This window comes from Carassius carassius, chromosome 1, assembly GCF_963082965.1.
Source record: "Carassius carassius chromosome 1, fCarCar2.1, whole genome shotgun sequence".
NCBI lineage: Eukaryota > Metazoa > Chordata > Actinopteri > Cypriniformes > Cyprinidae > Carassius > Carassius carassius.
The window spans coordinates 18,040,043-18,061,296 of NC_081755.1; the positions used below are offsets into that span (position 1 = coordinate 18,040,043).

The 21,254-nt window shown below is 36.8% G+C and overlaps 1 protein-coding gene across 1 annotated transcript; it reads right to left on the reverse strand.

Annotated features, from left to right (window-relative positions):
• timp2b (TIMP metallopeptidase inhibitor 2b) lies at positions 1 to 6,679 on the reverse strand. Its single transcript, XM_059549463.1, has 5 exons — positions 6,352 to 6,679; positions 2,452 to 2,552; positions 1,235 to 1,343; positions 993 to 1,117; positions 1 to 806 (listed from the first exon to the last, which is right to left on the reverse strand). Exons 1-5 carry the CDS (start codon positions 6,470 to 6,472, stop codon positions 609 to 611), a joined length of 654 nt encoding a protein of 217 aa, XP_059405446.1. The 5' UTR covers positions 6,473 to 6,679; the 3' UTR covers positions 1 to 608.
• Between the last annotated feature and the right edge of the window lie 14,575 nt (positions 6,680 to 21,254).

The window sequence follows — 21,254 nt, forward strand, 5'->3', positions numbered from 1 at the left end:
TTGTAACCGATTTCCTCTTTATTGGCAAAAAATATTACACAAACAATTCACAACGTTCTCAAAGTGCTTAAGAGAACTTTTATGCCTGTCATAAAAAATACACTAGAGGTATGATTTAATTGATGTAATAACATGCAACCAAATGTATGCATCCTTTCATGCTACAGAATTACTTCCCCATAATTCACCCTAAAATCAAAAGAAAAATATACAACATATTTCCAGCATAACAATCGGAAGTGCTCGGATGTATTACTTATTAGTTTGTTTGTAATTCTCTATGATCTAAATACTGTAATACAATAATGAGAATATATATTCAAAACACTACGTACAATAAAAACAAAAAATCTGGAGGACAGGCGTTTTTATATTCTTTCAAACTTAATTTTCTTTATATAAAATATTCATTATTTCTTTGAATGCATTCATACAAAAATATTACCATCTATATTATCTTTTTCTTTTGAATTTGGGGTGATCCAAACATGTTCTTGACAGGTTTCATGATTTCTAGAATGCATCTGCAGAGTTAAGGTGTGAGTTTAAGCTCAGGTAAGCTGTGTTGTGGGGGATTTTCTGAATGAGTGATCGAGCTGAGGACTTGCTTATGGGTCCTCAATGTCCATGAACTCTTTTGATGGAGGGGCAGATCCACGGTACCAGGCACAGCTGCTGTCATTCCTCTTAATGCAGTTGTAGTGCTGAGCCTGGGTCCCCTGAACTGTTCCCTCCAGCACCCAGTCAGTCCAAAGACACTCTTTGGGGTCATTAATGGAACAGGGAATCATGGGACACTGGACGACCTGCACAAAGACAAGAGGAGAAGAACAGTGAGAACGTGAAGATTGAATATGGATGGATGGATAGATAGATAGATAGATAGATAGATAGATAGATAGATAGATAGATAGATAGATAGATAGATAGATAGATAGATAGATAGATAGATAGATAGATAGATAGATAGATAGATAGATAGATAGCAATACCCTGCAATCACAGCCCATCTGGTAGCGCTGACCCAAGCTCTTCTTCTGTGTCATACTCAGAGACTCCCAAGATTCAACGTAGTCGCAAAGATTTATCCGCAGTGTGCCATTTGAATCCATATTACCTGTGCAGATTAATGAAACAGTGTTGGTATAAAGCTATCGCTTCTACCGTTTACAGAAGCTAATGCTGTTTCTTGAACACTTTTATCACAACATAGTAATATAGTAGTCCCTCTTACCAGTAATCAGGTATTCCTTTTTGCCATTGCTCTCGAGATTGACCCCACACAAAGATGAGGAGGGTCCCGTGAAGATGGTATCAATATGTCCATCAGGGCCCTTAAACATCTAGTGAAAGAAGATGACACGAAGCGGTTAAAAGACTCTTGAAAGAGTCTTGGCTTTCCCTTTTGGTTTATCATTGTAAACATGCTGCATTCATGTGTCGGGATTACTGTTCTTCGAAATATTACGATTTGTAAAGACAACTAAAGTATTTGTGCCACTAATATTAAAAAATAAATAATAATTGGTATGCATTCTTTGTTTGTCAATATTTAGCAAAGAAAATAATTAGAATATAAAGATAGGACATATGAATAATTTATGTAGCTGTTTAAGTATTTTAAAGTCATTAGCAACAAAGTCAATCATAGACTTAAATGTGCCTCTGGCAAAATGATACTAGGTTGCTTATTGCGCATTTTGTGACACTTTCAAAGTGACATGTCTAGCGAGTAGTGCTAACAGCATATTTAATTTTATCCGAAACGGATGAGCTTGAATCTGGCAGTTTCATTACAATGGTTGTTGTGTGTTGCAGAAGGTTGGAAATGAAATGTCCGGTGAGTGGCACTAATCACGTTTGGATACTGTATATCATACCACCTAAACTGAACCTAACTGTTGTTAACAAAAACAAAACACATTTGCTGAAGCAACCATGCTATTTTAACTTTCTTGCTTCTACAAGTTTTTAAGGTTTTTATTTTTATTTTAAATGAGGTCCATTCCTAAGTGCTTTCCTAAGTGCAAGAGCTTTCAAGCGAGTTTCCTATGCCAGAAAAGCCACAGATGAGAAGATGGTGTTGCAAATGTCCAAATATATTAATTTACAAATTTATTTTTGAAGCCATTACATAGTATTGTGCAAGGAACTGTGCAAAAATAAGTTTTTATTAAACAATATACTCCCCAAAATTTCTTTGAAAATGAATAAAAGTTGTTAAGAGTTTTACTGCTTCATTTGAACCGAAACTGCATTCACTTCTATTTATAAGTATGTTTTTGGAGTTTTGGTGAAATGTTTTTTCTAATGAGGCTACAGTATGTTGCAACTTGCATCGGAGTAACTATACACAAGTCATAATTAAAGTAATTCAGTGTTTTGTGTTTAGCTTCCTGAAAATAAAATCAGTGTAGGATTTAAACAATGAAACAAATATACTCCACTAACCTTTATCTGTTTGATGTCATATTGGATCATTTTGATTGGATAGCCATATGCATCATTGCCGGTGACCACCTCCTTTCGTCCGACTACTTTGGCTCTGATCACTACAATAAACAAAGAGAGAAAACCCCATTCAAATATAAACCATTTAACTTAAGATGTTTCTTGTACATTCTAACCCACTGTTGACCTAAATGGGTGTTAACCTTAAATTAAAGAGTAAGATGGATTAATACAGGTGCTGAGTGTTAGAGACACATGAGTATTTGATTAGCGCAGGGCAGTGCGAGGAATGTGCTCCCAGCCTGATATTCAGGAAGCCAGTCAGCAGTCTGACTCTAGCAGGCAGTTTGCCCCCCGCTCGCCCTGCCGCTTTAATCTTCACCCTCACCCTGCCTGTTCCCCATAGAGCTGCTGACTTACAAATACCAAATGCTCAGTCCAAATCCATCTCTCCATCAATAAGCAAACTCAGGATCACATGCTTTTAACAAAAGAGACATTGAAAGGCTAGACTTTTCCATGAGCGCTGCTTACTCCGCATTGCTAAGATAGTTGCTAGAGCATTGCTGGGTGGTTCCCATGGTGTTCTGTGCCCCGGTAAGGAATTGCTTTGCCTTAGAAAGGTTGTTGGCATGTATTTTTAATCTCATTTTTAATCTCACTGACATTTGTTGGTCCAATTCAACCATACAAATAAGAAAACATGACTTTAGTTAAACATCACATTTGTGTGTGTGTGTGTGTGTGTGTGTGTGTGTGTGTGTGTGTGTTTAAATAACAAAAGAATGTAACACCATGAAAAGTAACTAATGCTATTTTAAAAGTAACTTTCCCCAAAGTTTGTGTGAGTAAGATTTTAAGTATAACTTTTACTATTATTCACCTGGATGCATTCAATTGATCACAGTAAAGACATTTATAAATGTTACAAAAATTTCTATTTCAAACTAATTCTGTTCTTTTGAAGTTTTTGTTAAACAAAGAATCCTGGAAAAACAAGAATGGTGGCACTTTAGAATAGGGAACACATATTAACTATTAAAGAGTTTTCACCTGAAACAAACGCCTAAATGGCTGCTTATTAATAGTTAATAAGATAGTAGTTAACTTTAGCTATGGGGTAGGATTTAGGGATCGATTATCTTCATAAGTACTAGCAAAGAGACAACATTCTAGTAATATGCATGTTAATAAGCAACTAGTTAATTGTCCTCTAAAATGAAGTGTTATTAAAAGAATTATCATGGGCTACCAAAAAATATGAAACAACACAACTGTTTCCAGCTCTGATAGTAATAAGAAATGTTTCTTGAGCAGCAAATCTGACTGGAGTAATGATGCTGAAAATTCCTCACATAGGGATAAGTTAAAAATATATTCAAATAGAAAACCGATAGTTTCAATGGTAACATACCAATATTTGTTTCTACAGCATTTTTGAGCAAATAAATGCAGATTTATTAAGCATGAGAGGATTCTTTCGAAAACAGTCAAATATCTTGCCGACCCCAAACTTTTAAATGGTACAGTAGTGTATAGGAATAAGAAAGGCAAAATAAAAATATCCCTATAAAACACTTCCCAGTTATATATTGACATTTTCAGAGAGCCCATACATACCGTGCGCATATTTAGGCTCAAACACAGAGTGTCTATTCTATTGGCCACACACTCAGAATGCCACATACTGTACACCCACAGGATCCCAGTCTCAAGTGAGGCATGCCTCCCTCATCAGTAACTACACACACATACAGGGTTTATGCTGGTTTAATCACAGCCTCCCTTTTCCACACATTCGTTCCACACCGAAGATACACACACAGTGTGGGTGCTGTTTTCAGCTCCAGGTATGTGAGGTGAAACGAGAGCCCTCCACATTATTCATTTACACAGGTCACGTGGGACACCGTACACATGGTAAGGGGAACCTACAAGTCACCTCTAATCATCTATTGCAGGAAAAGTTAAAACGGCCCATTTAACAACTTTTTTTCTGAGAGTCATTGTGTGTGGTGTCATTATATGCCCAACACTGTTATTAAACTGAACTGAATCAACACTGAGCTGAATAATGACACCATTGCCTTGTAGAGCTGCTTTACTGCTGGACTGAACATGTTTCATAATGTTTGAACTCTATTAACATTGAAACTGTTATTGAAACTAAATTAGGAAAAACCTTTTGGTCTAAATGATTCCATAAAGAACCTTTAACATTTGAAGAACCTTTCTGTTTCACAACAGTGGCGAAAGAAGGTTCTTCAGATCCTAAAAAGGTAAGAAAGAGATGGTTCTTTAAAGAACCTTTGACTGAATGGTTCTTTGTGGGATCTAAAATGGTTCTTCTATGGCATCACTGTGACAAATCTTTTATGCACCTTTATTTTTAAGAGTGTAGGCTGAATTTAAAAACCATTGGGCCGAGGTCATGTAGGAGTTTCAAACAGTCAGCATCATGGTACTGCATACATGAATGGGATTACCAGTTCCTGTGGTGGGCACCAGATGTTGTTTTTTAGCAAATCACTAAATGCATAGGTGGGTGTGCGGTTTCGGGGTACACCATGACCGTGACTGCCTCCAGTAACCCAAGTCTCACCATTGCAAGTCATGTAATGACCATCGAAGGCGCACCACGATATGTTGCTAGCATGTGGCAATACTTTCCCAATTTCTGAAGCTGTAATCAGTCGGTTGAAAGAGGTCTCTTGACTACAACTACAAACAATGAAAAATGCACAGGTCATGTAATGGCAGGGTACTGAAGGGACAGTGAAGGTCAGCGCATCAGAGGCAGCTTAAACACAGGGACGCAATAAAGCTAAAATCAGGTCTAAAATTCCCTCCCATCGCTTCAACATTATTATGTTTCCAAGTATGAAAAGTGCTACACATTTGCACAGCTATCAGTGGACAAGACTGCTTAAATATCATTGACATTTTAGAGTGATGGATATAAAGAGAATAATGCAAATATAAAGAGGATGTGAGTGTTATTAGACATAGTCTGAAGCCGTTTTGTCTCCAATCTAGAAGGTTTTTCTGGTTATTTAATTTCACACCTTGATGTACTGTTTCATAGAATTGAACAGGTGTGTTAATTTTTTTTCTAACGACTTACGGATGTGACTCATCAAATCAGAGCTTACCGTCAGAACCACCTTTTTTTTAATCATGTTAGTTCATTGTATCGTTTTGGGTCTTTTGTTTAGAACTCGCTCATTATATAATGTAACACTCATCAGTTTTGTGTTATGAAAAGTCTTATCCTTTAGTTTTTGCCTAAGAAGCTCCAAAAAATAAGAGAGAGAGAAAGCGAGAAAATAATCTAATTAGATATAAAAAAGCACCTTTCAGTGTTTTTTTTTTCTTTCTATCTAGTGATATCAACACATTTACTATATTGTGAGTTCATGCCATTGATTAACAACATGTGCTTATTATAGGGTTAGTTTTGGGTAGTTATGAATAATTTACTGTTACTGCCATAGTAAGTAGCCTATAGCCTATGTGTCGAATCACAAGGACTCAGTCAAGAAAAATCAAAGCTATAATGCTACACTGTTTTCAAGATGTTGTGTTCTTTTGAGAGCCCTGTTATATTCATAACAGCACAGCACATATAAATTTTTACCATTCTGAACCTAGAGGTCTCTACATCCGAGGTTCTGTCCACTCCTATGAATGAAATCCTACATAAATGCAAAAATTGCTGGTTCCCTTTGGCATTTGAAACGAAATAGTATGGATTCAGTCCAAATGAAACGAACATAAAAGTTTACAGTATTTTTAGAACAAAAGAATCTGTATAACATAGACATGCAGAACTACGCACACGACATTGCATTGATATACTATAGACATGGATATGAAACGGTTAAAAGCATGGAATCTTACCGACATCCGCATTGCAATACGCCTGCTGAGGATGTTCTGGAGAGCAGCTGCAGGCTTCGGCGAACTCAGCGGCTCCGCAGAGCACCAACAGCAGCAGAGCAACACAGCGCGAGCGGCTCATCTTCAGCGGCGCGAGGAACGGACTAGAAACAGACGCGTGATGGATTGACCAAATCAAGACCGGCTGCCTTTGAAACGCGGACTTCACAAAGTGTGAGACGAAAACCTGTCAGGAGAGAAAGTGCTAACCTGATGAGAAGGCAGTAGTATCTGGACAGCGTGCGCTCTGCTTTTTATTCGCATCTGAGCTCCGCCCCATATGACTTTTTGTCCCGACTTAGTCATCATGCCCTCGTTGATAAGGTCGTTTACTCATTTCTCATCGTCGTTACGTTAGCAGAGTAAAAACAAGAGTGCTATTGTGAATTAATGACAGTATTGCAGCAAAGGAATTGGGTAATGGTGAGCCTCTGACGTCTGGTTCCCCTTGACCTTACAATGACCACTGACTTCCCTGGATTAAACCAGTTAAGGCTAGCATTATTACTGATCACATTCTAAATAATACAAATATTAAATACATAAGAAGAAGCTTCTAAACTTGAACAAAATTAGTGATATATGACTAAATGAAGGGGTTCTCCATTTTACTCACTCCACGATGAAAAGAGGCCCATAACTACGTTTGAGTTCAAAAAGTTTTCTTTACAGACGATGACAGACAAATCTGGAAAAAATATCACACGTGTTTGTCTTTGTATAATACTGTTAGCAGCATTCTGGATGATACAAGATTGTTAGAATGGTAGAAGTGGGGTAATTCGTGCCAAAAGTCATGGGGTAAACTGAGCCAGTGCCTTGCCCCTTCTTATGAATATAGATTATTATTTTACATTGTATCCTACATTATATTTCATTGAATTAAGACCAAAAATTTCAGATTTTGTTCTTTGTTTGTTAACTGGATTTTGCTATGAATGTTTTAAACCTTTTTATAAAATTGTATTTCCCCAGCAACATTTATGGGATGTGGGATGATGAGTCTTGTGATTTAAAAAAAAAAAGCCTTCAAAGTTGTAAACTGTATCTTTAAATCCATACATCCATTCTATTATCTAAGATCGGGGCAAGTTGATTATTTTATAAATATATATTTTTATTTAATTTTATAGAATTGCACATGGAACAATTTAATAAACGCAATTGCCAGTTGAATAAGACAGTTGAATGAAACTTGTCGCTATCTATGAATCTACGCGTTTTCTTGTGTGTGTGTGTGTGTGTGTGTGTGTGTGTGTGTGTGTGTGTGTGTGTGTGATTATTTATTTATCGTTCTTACATTTTATGCTTTATTCACAAAACAGGATTTATTTTATTCCCCTTCCGTTGTTTGACACATGAGTGCATGAATGACGTTGGCGCGTGAGGTCACACAAGTTCAGATCGTGGCGCAAAATAATTTCGGATTGTGTGTCCATCCATCAGAAGTTCCCAGACTTCCCGTGTTAGGGTCAACCTATGTTACAGTTGCTAGCTGTCGCATATATTGTGACATGTTTTTGACTTGTGACGTGGGTAGGATTGTGCTCCGTTTTTTTTCCAGGTCTCGCAGATTATTTTTCTGTTTTTTTTTTTTTTTTTTTTTTTTTTTTTTTTTTATGATTAATGGAATATCTTTAAGATGTGATTTGGTGCCATTTAAATTAACTGAACGACATTTCCCATATCTCTGTGTTTGAAATGTTAAGTTTGAATGTCTGGGAAGAAAAATGTCCTTCACACTGTGTAAGGATAATTTGTATCAGTTTAATTTATTCAGTGAGAGAAATAACGCACTCATTTCAAAAGAATAATTTCTGTAAGGACTGCATTATGTCATTGTTAGTTATATGTAAAGAGAAATAGAGAACTCAGAACAGCTGGAACATAATAAAGAAAGTCCAAAGATCCAGGGAAACATTCTGCATCTCCCTTTCACTCAATCCTCCACCCACACTTCCTTTCTTTCTTTCTCTCCTGATGACTTTCTTCAATGGAGCGTGCCTTAGCAATCAAAACGAATATAAATTTGGTGCTTTCAGACATATTACGAAATCAGACAATACTGCATGTTTAACCACATAAAGCGATGTCTGGCTTTCTTTCATTTAGAGAGGGAGACCCTCTTAGTCCTAAAATGAGCTCTAGGTCATTGGTTGCAAAAGCTGGAATAAAGGGGATTCTTCAAATTGTAATTATGTGTCAATTTCCCATAATCTATTAAAACAAAATGTGGGTGAAAAAAACCCCTTGCCCTCATAATGTGTTATTGTGGTTCACCCATCATTTATTAGTTTGAGAAGTCGTTGTTTTAAACTCTTTAATGACTTGTATATAATAACAAAAGTTTGAAAAGGGTTCCAGGGAACATAATGTTTTTATGATTTTGGTGACTGCTCATTTACACTGTAGTGTGACAAAATGGTCATTGCTCATTGTCTAAGTAGATATTTTGGCTGGAATACAAGATTCACACCCATACACTTTATGTAAATTACATTTTTAATTTGTAAAAAAAAAAATTGTATATAAAAAATTGAAAATTTGCCTTCACATTGCTATGATGTCATTGTCTATTTCCAGCATGTTATTATGCAGTGGCCAGGAAATTACTAGGTGGCTGCCCACCAACTCGCTATTACATTTTGTTTCTTGATATAAGTGTGGCATAAATGTAAGTCTATTATATATTTTTTAACCTGTGCTATCATCTAAGATTATCCATTAGATTTGAGACAAACTGAAAAAAAGTGAAATGCATCATTTAAAGGGCAAAAATCTTGGTCTTTGCTAATTTCTTTACTTTTTACTATTTTTTAAGTACAATATAATGCATATTTTAAAATAGGCTAACAATAAATATCTGTCATGCTGTGCCTACGGTTAAGAGTGAGGAATGAGGAGAAAGCAGGACATGGAGCACATGGGGAACAAAACACAAGACACAGGAACACAGGCCTGACATTACTCCCCCCTTCCTGGAAGGCACATCCATGCCCCCCACAACATCCAATTTGGAGTGGTGGGTGCTCTGGAGGCACCTCAGGACAGACACGGGACTGCAGAGTGTTACCCATTCCAGGCCTCATGACAGACAAGCCAGTTCAGGGTGTCATGGTGGAGCAGGCAGACTGGGAAGCCATAGAGGAGCAGGGAACTCAGGGGGTCATGGTGGAGCTGACAGTTCAAGAATCCTCAGGCACTCTGCCTGGCTTCAACGGATGGACCCCTACTACCACCCCTCCCCCAAAAGATCCTTGTGGAGAATGTTGGTTTCAGAGGCCCTCCGTTGGCTTAACCTGGGAAACTGTGGCCTTCCCTGGGCTTGACTTGGGAACTGGAGTCCTCCTTGGGCTGGAAGTGGGAACTGGAGCCATCCTTGGGCTGGAAGTGGGAACTGGAGCCATCCTTGAACTGGACATGTGGACTTGAGCCCTCCATGGACTGGACATGGGAACCGGAGACCTTTCTGGTCCACACTTGGGGAAAGGAGCCCTCTCTGGCCTTAACTCAGGAATTGGAACCCTCGCTGGGCTTAACTAGGGGACTGGAACCCTCTCTGGGCTAAACTCGGTGACTGGAACCCTCTCTGGGCTAAACTCTGGGACAGGAGCCCTCACTGGCCTAAACTCATCGACTGGAACCCTCTCTAGGCTAAATTTGGACGCTGAAACCTTCTCAGGGCTAAACTCTGTGTTTGGAGCCCTTTTTAGAGTGAGCTCTGGGGCCGGAGCCAACACTGGAGCGAGCTCTGGGGCTGAAGCTGACACTGGAGTGAGCTCTTGGGCTGGCGCTGACACTGGAGTGAGCGCTGGGGCTGGAGCTGACACTGGAGCTGACTCAGGAGCTGAAACCTCTGGAGCTGACTCAGGGGCTAGTATGAGGGCTGAGAACATTCTTTTCCTCCACATCCTTCTCGTTTGGTTATGGGTGAACAGTGCGGCCAGCGGTCTTGAGAATGCCTTGACTGAGAAAAGGGCTATAGATTAGGGGCTCCATTTACTGTTTTTGTGCTGTCTTTTTTTCACACTGTGCCTACAGTGAGGAGCGAGGAACAAAGAGTGAGGAATGATGAACGAGGAGAAAGCAGGAGAATCTTAATCATACAGTCTTTATTGACATATAGGAGGATACACGTAGGACATGGGATTGATGTTTAAAACAGCATGCCAGATACTAGGAAACACAGAATTAAAGTAAGAAGGAAGTTAATGGGACACACCTGGGGTCAATGGAACTAAATGGGGAACACCTGAGCAAATGATCATAATAAGAGGAACAAGGTGGAAAACCAGGACATGAAGCACGTGGGGAACAAAACACAAGACAAAGGAACACAGGCCTGACATTACTCCCCCCTCCTGGAAGGCTTATCCATGCGCCCCAAAACATCCGATGTGGAATGGTAGGTGCTCTGGAGGCCCCTCATGAAAGACACGGGACAGCAGAGTGGTTCTGTTCCGGGACTCATGACAGACCAGGCAGTTCGGGAATCCTCGGCACTCTGCCTGGGTCTACCTTGGCACTCTGCCATGGGGAATAAAACACAAGAATCACAAAAAGAGTCTGACAAGATTAAAACAAAAATTTAAGCAAGTGAAATTAATTGTCATATATGGTTATGGAAGTGGATAGCCGAACAAACCCTGTACAATCCCAAACAATCCCTGTATTCGTATATCATAGAAACTAACGAGAAGTGTGTAAACTGAATCTTACCTATTGCAAAATTGTCCAAGACTTCTCTCAAAAAAAAAAAAAAAATATTTCAGCATTTGTTTGTACACTCTTCAAATATATAAATCTAAAAGGAAAGTTTAATGGAAAACATGTTTAAGATGACATGTTTTTGAAAACATGTTATTCACTTATTGATAAGCTGTTTGCTTAAAAAAAACTGTTCTGTCATGACTACTTTTAGATGGATTGGCATGGTAATGTACATTACAATGTGAATGTGTTTGGTCTTGGCAGAATATATTTGCAGAAACTTGCTTCTGCTCATACTTCTACTGCATATATAACATATGTATAACATGCCTGAAATTACTCTGTAGCAGATCTATACAGGTGGAGCTAGGTAAGGAGGAGGGTTTCTGAAACGTGCTGGACATGCTACAGCAAGCACTAGCCAAGTATTTGAATGCTGAGCAGCAAGTTCTTTGGCTGTTGATTGAAAAGAACCAATCAGCTGTGCCATCTAGAGTTTAACCCTTATGCGTTGTTGGGGATGTTTTCATCCACTAGGGGGTAAAGTTGAGTCTTATTTTGGCCACAACTTTCTCTGTGTTTGAGCTAATGGAATGATTTTTGGTGACAAATCTTATTTTGACCCATATTTTGGGAAAATGCTTTGAAATTTTTCAAAAACTCAACGGTACACTGTGGGCAAATTCACTACCCTTTCGGTATGTTCGTGAATGAAAGCATCCACTAAATTAAACTGCTGTAAAAATGTATCAGATAAAAAAAAATTTTATTTGTTTTTGCATAAATCTATTAATCAACCTCAGTCCTGATCAAAACTACCAAATGTTTAAAAAAAATCCAAGATTTTAACTCTTTAATTACCAATTTCATAAATGATGTCACTGATTTGAGGAAAAAAAACACACAAAATTACATATTTTCAATATAAAAAGTGATTGTCGACTGGATATTTTTTTTTACCTTTTATCACAGTCTTGGGCATGTCAAAGATTAGTAACAAGATTGGCTTTGATGCATTGTTAATTTTTGTGCAGCATTAGATTTTAATTTTTTTCTTTGTCATGTGTTGTTGGTGGCTGTTTTTGTCCCATTGACTTCCATTATAACGACATTTTTTGATTGCAAAGCCATGACACCATATAATCAGGCATTCTTGATTGTTTGTGGTTTTCCCTTTTGGGAAGAGGTAAAAACATTTATTTTTACAGTTGATCACTAGGTGGGACCATTAACCCTTTAGATAGGCCTGTGCAAAAAAAGGCTTAGTTTCTGGCTTGTATATGGAGTATAATAGAAAATTATATTGTGTGTGTGTGTGTGTGTGTGTGTGTGTGTGAGAGAGAGAGAGAGAGAGAGAAAGAGAGGGTGTGAGAGAGACCTTTGTGCACTTACCTTGATGTACAGTATCTGAAAAAATCTAAATATACACTTCATGCTCTCAGAACTACATGGAGTAAACAATAAAAAAAGAAGTGTGTTTATGCACATGCTGCCTTTTGATGGTGAAAAGTACAGATGGCCTATATGTGAAATGCTTGTATTTTCTTGATGGTAAAGCCAGTTTAAAACCTTAAAATCCTGTATAAAAAATCTACTTTGCATCAAATTTATGAACATAATGTATTATGAACCAAAATGCAATACCAACTTCAAATAAGCTGCAGCTCGCTGGAGGGGTCAAGCTACATAATCATTTCTAAAACTTTGGTACAAGTCAAGCCCTTTCTCGTGTTGCTTGCTGCTCTTCTCACCATTAAATGACCAGCACGATGGCATGCAAGCAGAGGTGGGTAGAGTACCCAAAAACTGTACTCAAGTAAAAGTAAAAGTACTTCTAGAAATATTTACTCAAGTAAAAGTAAAAGTACTAGTCTTGAAGAGTTACTTGAGTAAGAGTAAAAGAGTATCGGATAAAAAATCTACTCAAGTAGTTAGTTACTAGTTACTTTGGGTCATATATACTGAGCCTATTTTTATTTAGATATATAGATAAAATGTATGTAATGTATGTGTGTGTGTATAAATGTATATATTTCATCAGTCTTTACTCCAATTTATGTAATTTATTATAAAACCCTGTCTGTTTACTTAAGTAACAGATATAGGTGTCATGCCATAACATATTTTTAATACGACTGACTTTATATTAAATGTGAATTTAACATTGAAAGTTAATTTAATATAAATATTGCTACTAATCTTTCATTGTTCAGAAAGAGAGCAAATAACATTACATTATAACATACATTATTAAAGATCATTTTCACTGACAGTCTAGAGTTCAATCACTCTCAGAAACTCCCATTAAAATCACTGAAACCGTTAACACTGTGAAATCAATTATCTTAATTAAAGATTCGTACACACATCTGCACTTTGTTGTTTCTGACGAGAGAATTCGCCAGAAAGAGGTCTCCAGTCAGCGAGCGAGTGAAGGAAGCACCGGCATTTTAGCGATGACTCATCGGAACGCCTCTGATTGGCCGATTACGTCATCACTTAACAACCGAATACTTTCACCACCATTAAAAGGCAGCAGGTGCATAAATACACTTTCGTTTACTCAATGTAGTCCTGAGAGCTGAGGTTTACATTTTGATTTTCTGAAATACATCAAGGTAAGTGCGCAAAGGTCTCTCTCACACACTCTCTCTCTCTCTCTTTCTCTCACACACACACACACACACACACACACACACACACACACACACACACACACACACACACACACATACGTACACACACAATATAATATGCTGTTATACTCCATATAGCTTCATATACAAGTCAGAAGTTTGCACAGTTTGCACAGGCCTAAAGGGTTAATGGTCCCACCTAGTGATCAACTGTAAAAATAACAAATTTTACCTCTTCCCAAAAGGGAAAACCACAAAAAATCAAGAATGCATGATTATATGGTGTCATGGCTTTGCAATCAAAAAATGTCGTTATAATGGAAGTCAATGGGGCAAAAACAGCCACAAACAACAAATTAGGGAGAAAAAATTTAAATCTAATGCTGCACAAAAACTAAAAATGCATCAAAGCCAATGTTGCTACTAATCTTTGACATGCCCAAGACTGTTATAAAAAGTAAAGAAAAAACATTTGGTAGTTTTGATCAGTACTGAAGTTGATTAACAGATTTATGTAGAAAAAAATTGAACAAAAAATATGAATCTGATACATTTTTACAGCAGTTTAATTGAGTGGATGTTTTCATCCCGAACATACCGAAAGGGTAGTGAATTTGAACAATCCACAAGGGTTAAGGAAATAACTTTGGATTTTATTCAGTATAGTGAATAAAGTGTTGCTATCCATTAAGCTTAGCCTCTGGTTTCCTTCCATGTGCACCGCATCTTTTTTTGCTTTCAGGCTTGCACTAAAGTGGCTTTGGCTGTACACATGCAGTTGTTGCTGCTGAAAATCAATTTGTCCTTTTCGTGGAATTTATAGTTAGCATTTATAAGTAATATTCATATGAAATGTTCTATCTATATGTAACAGTAGAATGTTTTAAAAATAGGGTTGGGTACCGAAACCCGGTATCAATATGGCACCGGTACCTATGGAATGGTAAACGAATTAGAACGCAGATTTCGGTGCCTCATTTCAGTTCCTCTTAAATGCCTGAGCGATCAATTTAAATATTTTTCCTGGTTCTCCGAAATGTGCACAAGAAGCATGGGCAGAAGGCCCGTCTCCTCTCCATCTTTCAGCATGCTCTTTAATCCACACACCGCAGCCGAGCAGCGCGAGCAGACGCAAACAGAAACAGAGGACACAAGGTGTGTGTTTATCGATAGATTGTTAGAATATTTGTATCTGTGCAGTTCGTTGTCATAAATACACTTTACAAAAGGTCACAAGGGAGCAATCGGTTTCTCATCTACTGTAAAGTTTTCGCTCCGTTCACCGCTCATCACACCACAGCTGTTTCCTCCAGCGAAAATCTAGCCCTTAACACATATGAACGCATACTTTAATTACACTTATTTAAATTTACTTCATTTAATTATACGTACTTTATACATACACTAATGTGCAAAAGTCTTAGTCTTAGGCAGTCTGTTGTCAGACCGCTTGTGCATTCAACAATCTCACTAGATTTTTATTAAAATTAATGCCAAAATGAATGTTTGGAAATGTAAACTGATATTTCCTACTGACATACTACAGCAAAATATATAAATAACTGGCTTAAACCCCTTTTTGGGGGTGAAAATCTAATGTGCCTAAGACTTTTGCACAGAACTGTACTTTACAAAATTGTTGCTACTTTATAGTAGAGTGACCATACAGTCATTTACAGAACTTATTAAAGACAGTGACAGACAGCAATCATGTTAACTAAATATCAGAGTGATTGACAGAGATACAGCAGAAACATTATGTGTGGTTTTGTATCAATGACCCAAATCATGAAATACATTTATTAGCAACAGCTTGTGTAATGAGAGTATCCAAGGAGCGTGTGAATGCTATGGATTCATTTTAAATATGTTTAATGGTCTTTAATGTTATCCTTTTTATGCTTTTTTTGTTATTATTTATTTATTTTTATAGAAGTATCGATTCAGGCACCGTTTAGGCACCAGTACTGTTTTAAAAGTATCAAAATGTGGAGGAAATGTCCTGCTTGTTGTTGACTAGCATCAGCAGTCACATTCATGATATACTGATTCACAAGTTAGGGAGCTATAATGTTGATTGAGAAGCACCCTTATATACTTAAAGTTTAAAGTTAAAATTCTACTTTCATATTATACCTAATTTAGCTTTTGTTTAAGGTGAAACTCAGACTGTCCAAAAAAAAAATTTAGGTCGTTTCTGCAAGCACCTTATTACAACCTATATTTACATTTTAAAGTTAAAAAATATTGACAGTGTCATGTTGCGTCTGTCGTTATGAAATGACATATGACTGTCATTGCCAAATTAAAATGTTTATTTAAATTCAATTTGTGGATTTTTTTACATGGTCCAACCCAATCTCACGGCAATTTGTACATATTTTACTAGGTGGCTTATTCATATGAATGAACACATCTAAACCCTGCATCTACACTTACCCTTACAGAAATCAAGGTAAATCGTGATTTACAGTGTATATACAGTACATGTGCGTTCTCTAGGATCAAACCCATGATAACACGATTACATATTGTCATATAGCATGGTGCACTAACAACTGAGCTATATGAAAATGTCATGTTGTTGACAGGGGTGCAACTGTAGTATATGATCTGATGGGTCGTATTTCATTTGGACAAATGACCTATACTGGCATATTGGTTTGAGGACATGTTGGTGAACCTAGTTGAAACTAGAAACTAACCCCAAAAGCATTTTATATTGCCTTTAAAACAATCTTTTTACTTTTAAATTTTTTTAAGCACATTCATTATTAATAATAGATAATTTAGTGAAATTACATTGTAAAAAGGCACAAAAATCAATTAACATCTTGGCTTATATTTTATTATTATTATTTGTTTAAGTTTCTTTGTTTTTGGTTTAGTGTATTATTCATGTGCGTAGCATAAACGTGGGATGAGTTACACCAAAGTCAATATATGGTTAGGGGTTTGTGCAGATCCTCAATCCTAAGCATGTGTCATAGTAATAATGATAGTGCACTTGGTTTTATAAAATATCTCTAACAATAATCTCAACGTCATGTTGGAATAAACACCACAAACCTACGTAAACCACTGTATGAGGCCAATGCAGACTTCTAAAGACACCCATACACAAAGGTTTTTGGGTTAAATGCCTATAGACTGTGGCGAGTGGGGGAGTCAAGCATAAACGGTTCAAGCTGACCACTTATCCTTCCACTGAAGCAGCCCACATCTGGTTTTCTTACTGGTGACATCAAGTCAGAGCTCAAGTCATGCCGGCTGCTCATATAAATAGTGTAGATACAATGTGAGGTATGTATGCTAGGGAAAGTATCCCAAATGAATGAGTCACAGGAAAGAAAATCAGTGAAAGGACTGTACAGCCATTAGGAGAATTCTGAGTAATGTTTATAGCATGAGCAGATTTACTGTCTGTGTCATTAGCAACATGCTTTACATCACTGTTCGTCTCAGTCCCTTTGCTCTCTGTAACTCCATCAGAAGTTTCCACTATTTCTTAATCCTTTCTGTCTTAAACATGTGAAGTAGAAATTATTTTGTACAATTTATTTCTTATTTTATTTTCAAATCATATACTTCGGGGTCCTACTTCAGATAAGCAGCTGGCATTTAGGTCTAAAAATTACCCCTTTCAATTTTAACATGGTATTGGCAATAACAAAATTATTTATAAAAAAAAAAAAAATTATACTAATTTTTTATGTATGTATTTATTTATTAGCATTTTTAAAGGCCCTAAAAACATTTTGAAAACGGGTCAACAAATTGCACGTTTTCAAAAAAATTTAACTTGTCGTGTCTGTAAACTACAAAAATATGAATTTGTGAAAATGGTGACATCATGCACATCTGTATTAAGTGTTCCTGTAGTGTTTCTTTACAAAGAGATGTTGCCAGCTACTGGACAGGCATGCAGTCATGCATTATGCAGCATTTTTATTAGTTTTCACCAATCCTTGTGTAATGCTGGAGCCGATGAGACATGAGACGTGCGGATCTATATACAAGCTTTTATTGTACAGAGACCTGGTCTAAACAGGCATGGGTCAGATACTGGTGTAATAAATATCAACCTTCATATTCATCCGGAAGAAGGAGGCGGGAACCGGCGGACAATCAAAAACATTTTAATAACAAAATAAACACAAAACAGCGCACCAGCCCCTCACGGACGACTGGTGCGCATAAAATAAAAACCAAAACACAACTAAAGGCCCAGGCCTGGTCCTCTCTCGTCCTTCACTGTCGTCGCTCCAGTTTTATATCCTTCCATCTCCTCCATGGGCCTCGAGACCGGTGGGACGAACAGGTGTAGTTCATCTCCAATCACTCCCCCGGCCTCGCTCCCATGTCCCTCGGCCCCGCCCCACTCGTCACAACTGGCAAACAGGTATATCGAGGGCAGACACAAGAATAATTCTAGGGCAAGCGTGGGTCTTCGATGCGTGAACAATATCCTTTCGCTTGGAGAGGAATAAGTGCCGAACAATACTCAGCAGTTTGAAAGTTATCTAAGTGTGATGGGTTACAGCTATGTTTAATCAGTGTATACAGCTATGTGTGTGTAATTAGTGCAATGGATAATGGAAACTTAAAAAAAGAAAGTAGTCTGGGGTCTGGGGTGTACGTGCAACAGTTAGTGTGGTAGTAAACGGGTGAGTGAATGGAAGTTCATAGACCAGGTCATGACACCTTGTGAAACGGGAACACATTTGCGTGTTTGAAGTTGTCTGATGTCAGTTAATTGTCACTTGATTCATAGGTAAACATAAAATATTTAATATTTTTAGTAAGTGTATTATTTTGTTTGTTTTTACTTTTAAGTATTTATTTTAATTTGACATTTTTACGCCATTCAAATCTGTTGTATCACTTCAGAAGTGGCCTAATCCACTGGTTTTGCTAAGATTATTTTTATGCTACCTTTATGTCCTTTATTGGTAGCCACAAAAATATGGAACCCATTGTCCCAAAAATGGATACAAACCAGCTCAAATATCTATTTTTTTCTCCACAGAAGAAAATCAGTTTGGAATGGCAATGACAGTAAAGTAAATGTTGGCAAAATGAAAATCTTTGGTTAAACTTCCCTTCTAATCTAGACAAAGGATGAAAAATATCCCTTTATTTACTTTTTATGAGTTGTTTCAGAGTTTTGACTTTTTTATTTAAACATTTAGGGTAAAAAGTATTAAAGAGTAGGTGTTTCTTTTGACTGGTGGTGATAAAAATGAATACCAAAAGGATGATACCTTTGAATAAAACTGTGCAGCTCACAGTCTGAGAGATTGCATATCTCAATGAATAAACAGTGAAAAAATAAATTTACAGTGACCTTTACTGAAGAATCACCTTGTATGGTAGATTTCATTCTTACTTGCTTAAGACCCCTGAGAAAAGTGTGGGCTTGAAAGAAACGAGGGTGTGGAGCTGGACATGGCAATTAAAAGCATGAGGGGAAATGACACACTTGAAATGAAATGAGCAGAAATCCATGCCTCAGTTCCTCATGGCACGCCACAGCCTGAGGAGAAAAACAGAGATGTCTACATCTGAGGACAGTCATGCACCCCTTGCTCAAACAGCTCATCTGTCTGAGATGCGGCTGGGATTTTTTTTTTTTTTTTTTTTTTTTTTTTTTTTTTCTTCAGGGTCCTCACCTAACAACAGAGCTCTGGGATTCCAAGATGCAATCTATTTCAGGAATTATTGCTTATATTGTTCCTGTTACATGTCTGTAGTTTTCTGTCTCTGTGTTTCCCATGTGACATAGTTTTCCCCCATCTTTTTAATCAGTCATTCTGTTTACCTGGTGTCTTGCTAATTATCCAATTAGTTCCCTTTGCCTGGTTCAAGTTTATAAGCCCTCAGTTCGTTCGTCCGTTCTTGCCAATGTTAAATTGGTTTACGTAACTGTTCTCCTGGATTTATCCTATTAAAAGTCTTTTTGTTGATCTTCTTCCTGCTTGTGCTGTTTGTATCACCAACACTTGAATGGTCCACTGCTGGACATTTTTAAATACAGAGATTTAAAAAATAAATTAAGAACACATAAAATACTGATCATTTTATGAAGCAGAAAACTGGGGCAAGATGGCCCTCTAATTGGAACAAGAAGTTTTATAGAAATATAGAAAACATAGGAAACGGTATAACAGTTATGTAATTATAAGTTCAAGATGAGCCCTCGTTTTTTGCATCACAAGGCAGGTAATTAATGTTATGTGAGTATATAAAATGTACATAAAATATAAATATGTAGTACATATATATATATATATATATATATATATATATATATATATATATATATATATATATATATATATATATATACACACATAAACTTTGTAGTATTTATAAAGTACATAAAATGATCTAACTAACTAACTTTGATCTGAACAAATAAACAAGATTTTTTACAAAATGGTGGCTACTGGGTAACTTAAACTATTGGTTGGAACTATCTCCACCATAACTTTAATTTTCCACTATGTAATATATTAATATTTTGTATATAAAAAATTTGATATTTTTTAAACATTATGCAAAACTATGATGCAACAACATTATAGGATAACTGAAGCTTTATGTAAGAGTCCTGAAAAGAGAAGTGATACTAACTCATGGTAGTTGTGTAAGTTGTTGATGATGCTTTTATAGTGAACTTTTAAACCAAATGTAGGAAATACTAGTGAAATATTATTACATAATTTTAAAGAAGAAATCTACGGGACCACTTTACAATGAACACATGTTTTGAGAATGATGTGGATAGAAACATCTGGCTAACATGAACAGCATGTTAGATTAAAATTTTAAGTTTTGAAAATTTTATTTTTTTACAGTATCCAATTCACCATCCAATCCTTACAAGTATCACAAAGCACTGAGGTACCTCAGGGTTCACTTATTGGCACGCTCCTCTTCTAATTGTTCATAGCTTTCCCTATCACTGCTGCACTGATTACTAGCAGCTCTATACCTATTTCAACCTAACAACACCAGAGCCTATGAGTGAATCTGGATTTGGATTAAAGAGCAGCACCCCCAACTCAATCAATCATTTTTTTTTCTTTCTTGCCCCAGATATATTTATAAAATCGTGGTCTGGGTACAAGAAGCAATACAATATAAAATATTTATTGAAAAAAAGCAAAAAATGTAAAATAAATAAAAAATATGAATGAACAGTAAAACATGTTCAAGTATTAACATTTTAATGAATTAAGAAAAAAAGTCATTGAGTCTAGTGATTTTAAAGAGTAGCTCTCAACAATTTGTTATAAATGAAGAACAAAGTGCTATTTTATCCAGACACAAATAGTTCTCACCAAGGAAATAACATAATTGTGCCACTGTGATGTGAGTGTGCCCTTTTAATGTCATTGATGTGAGACATCTCAAAGTATTTCAAGAGCCTGGCGAGACACAGAACAAGTTCTAACACAATAACTAGTTATTTAATGTATTTCTCAGACCAACCTCATCAAAACAGCATTACTC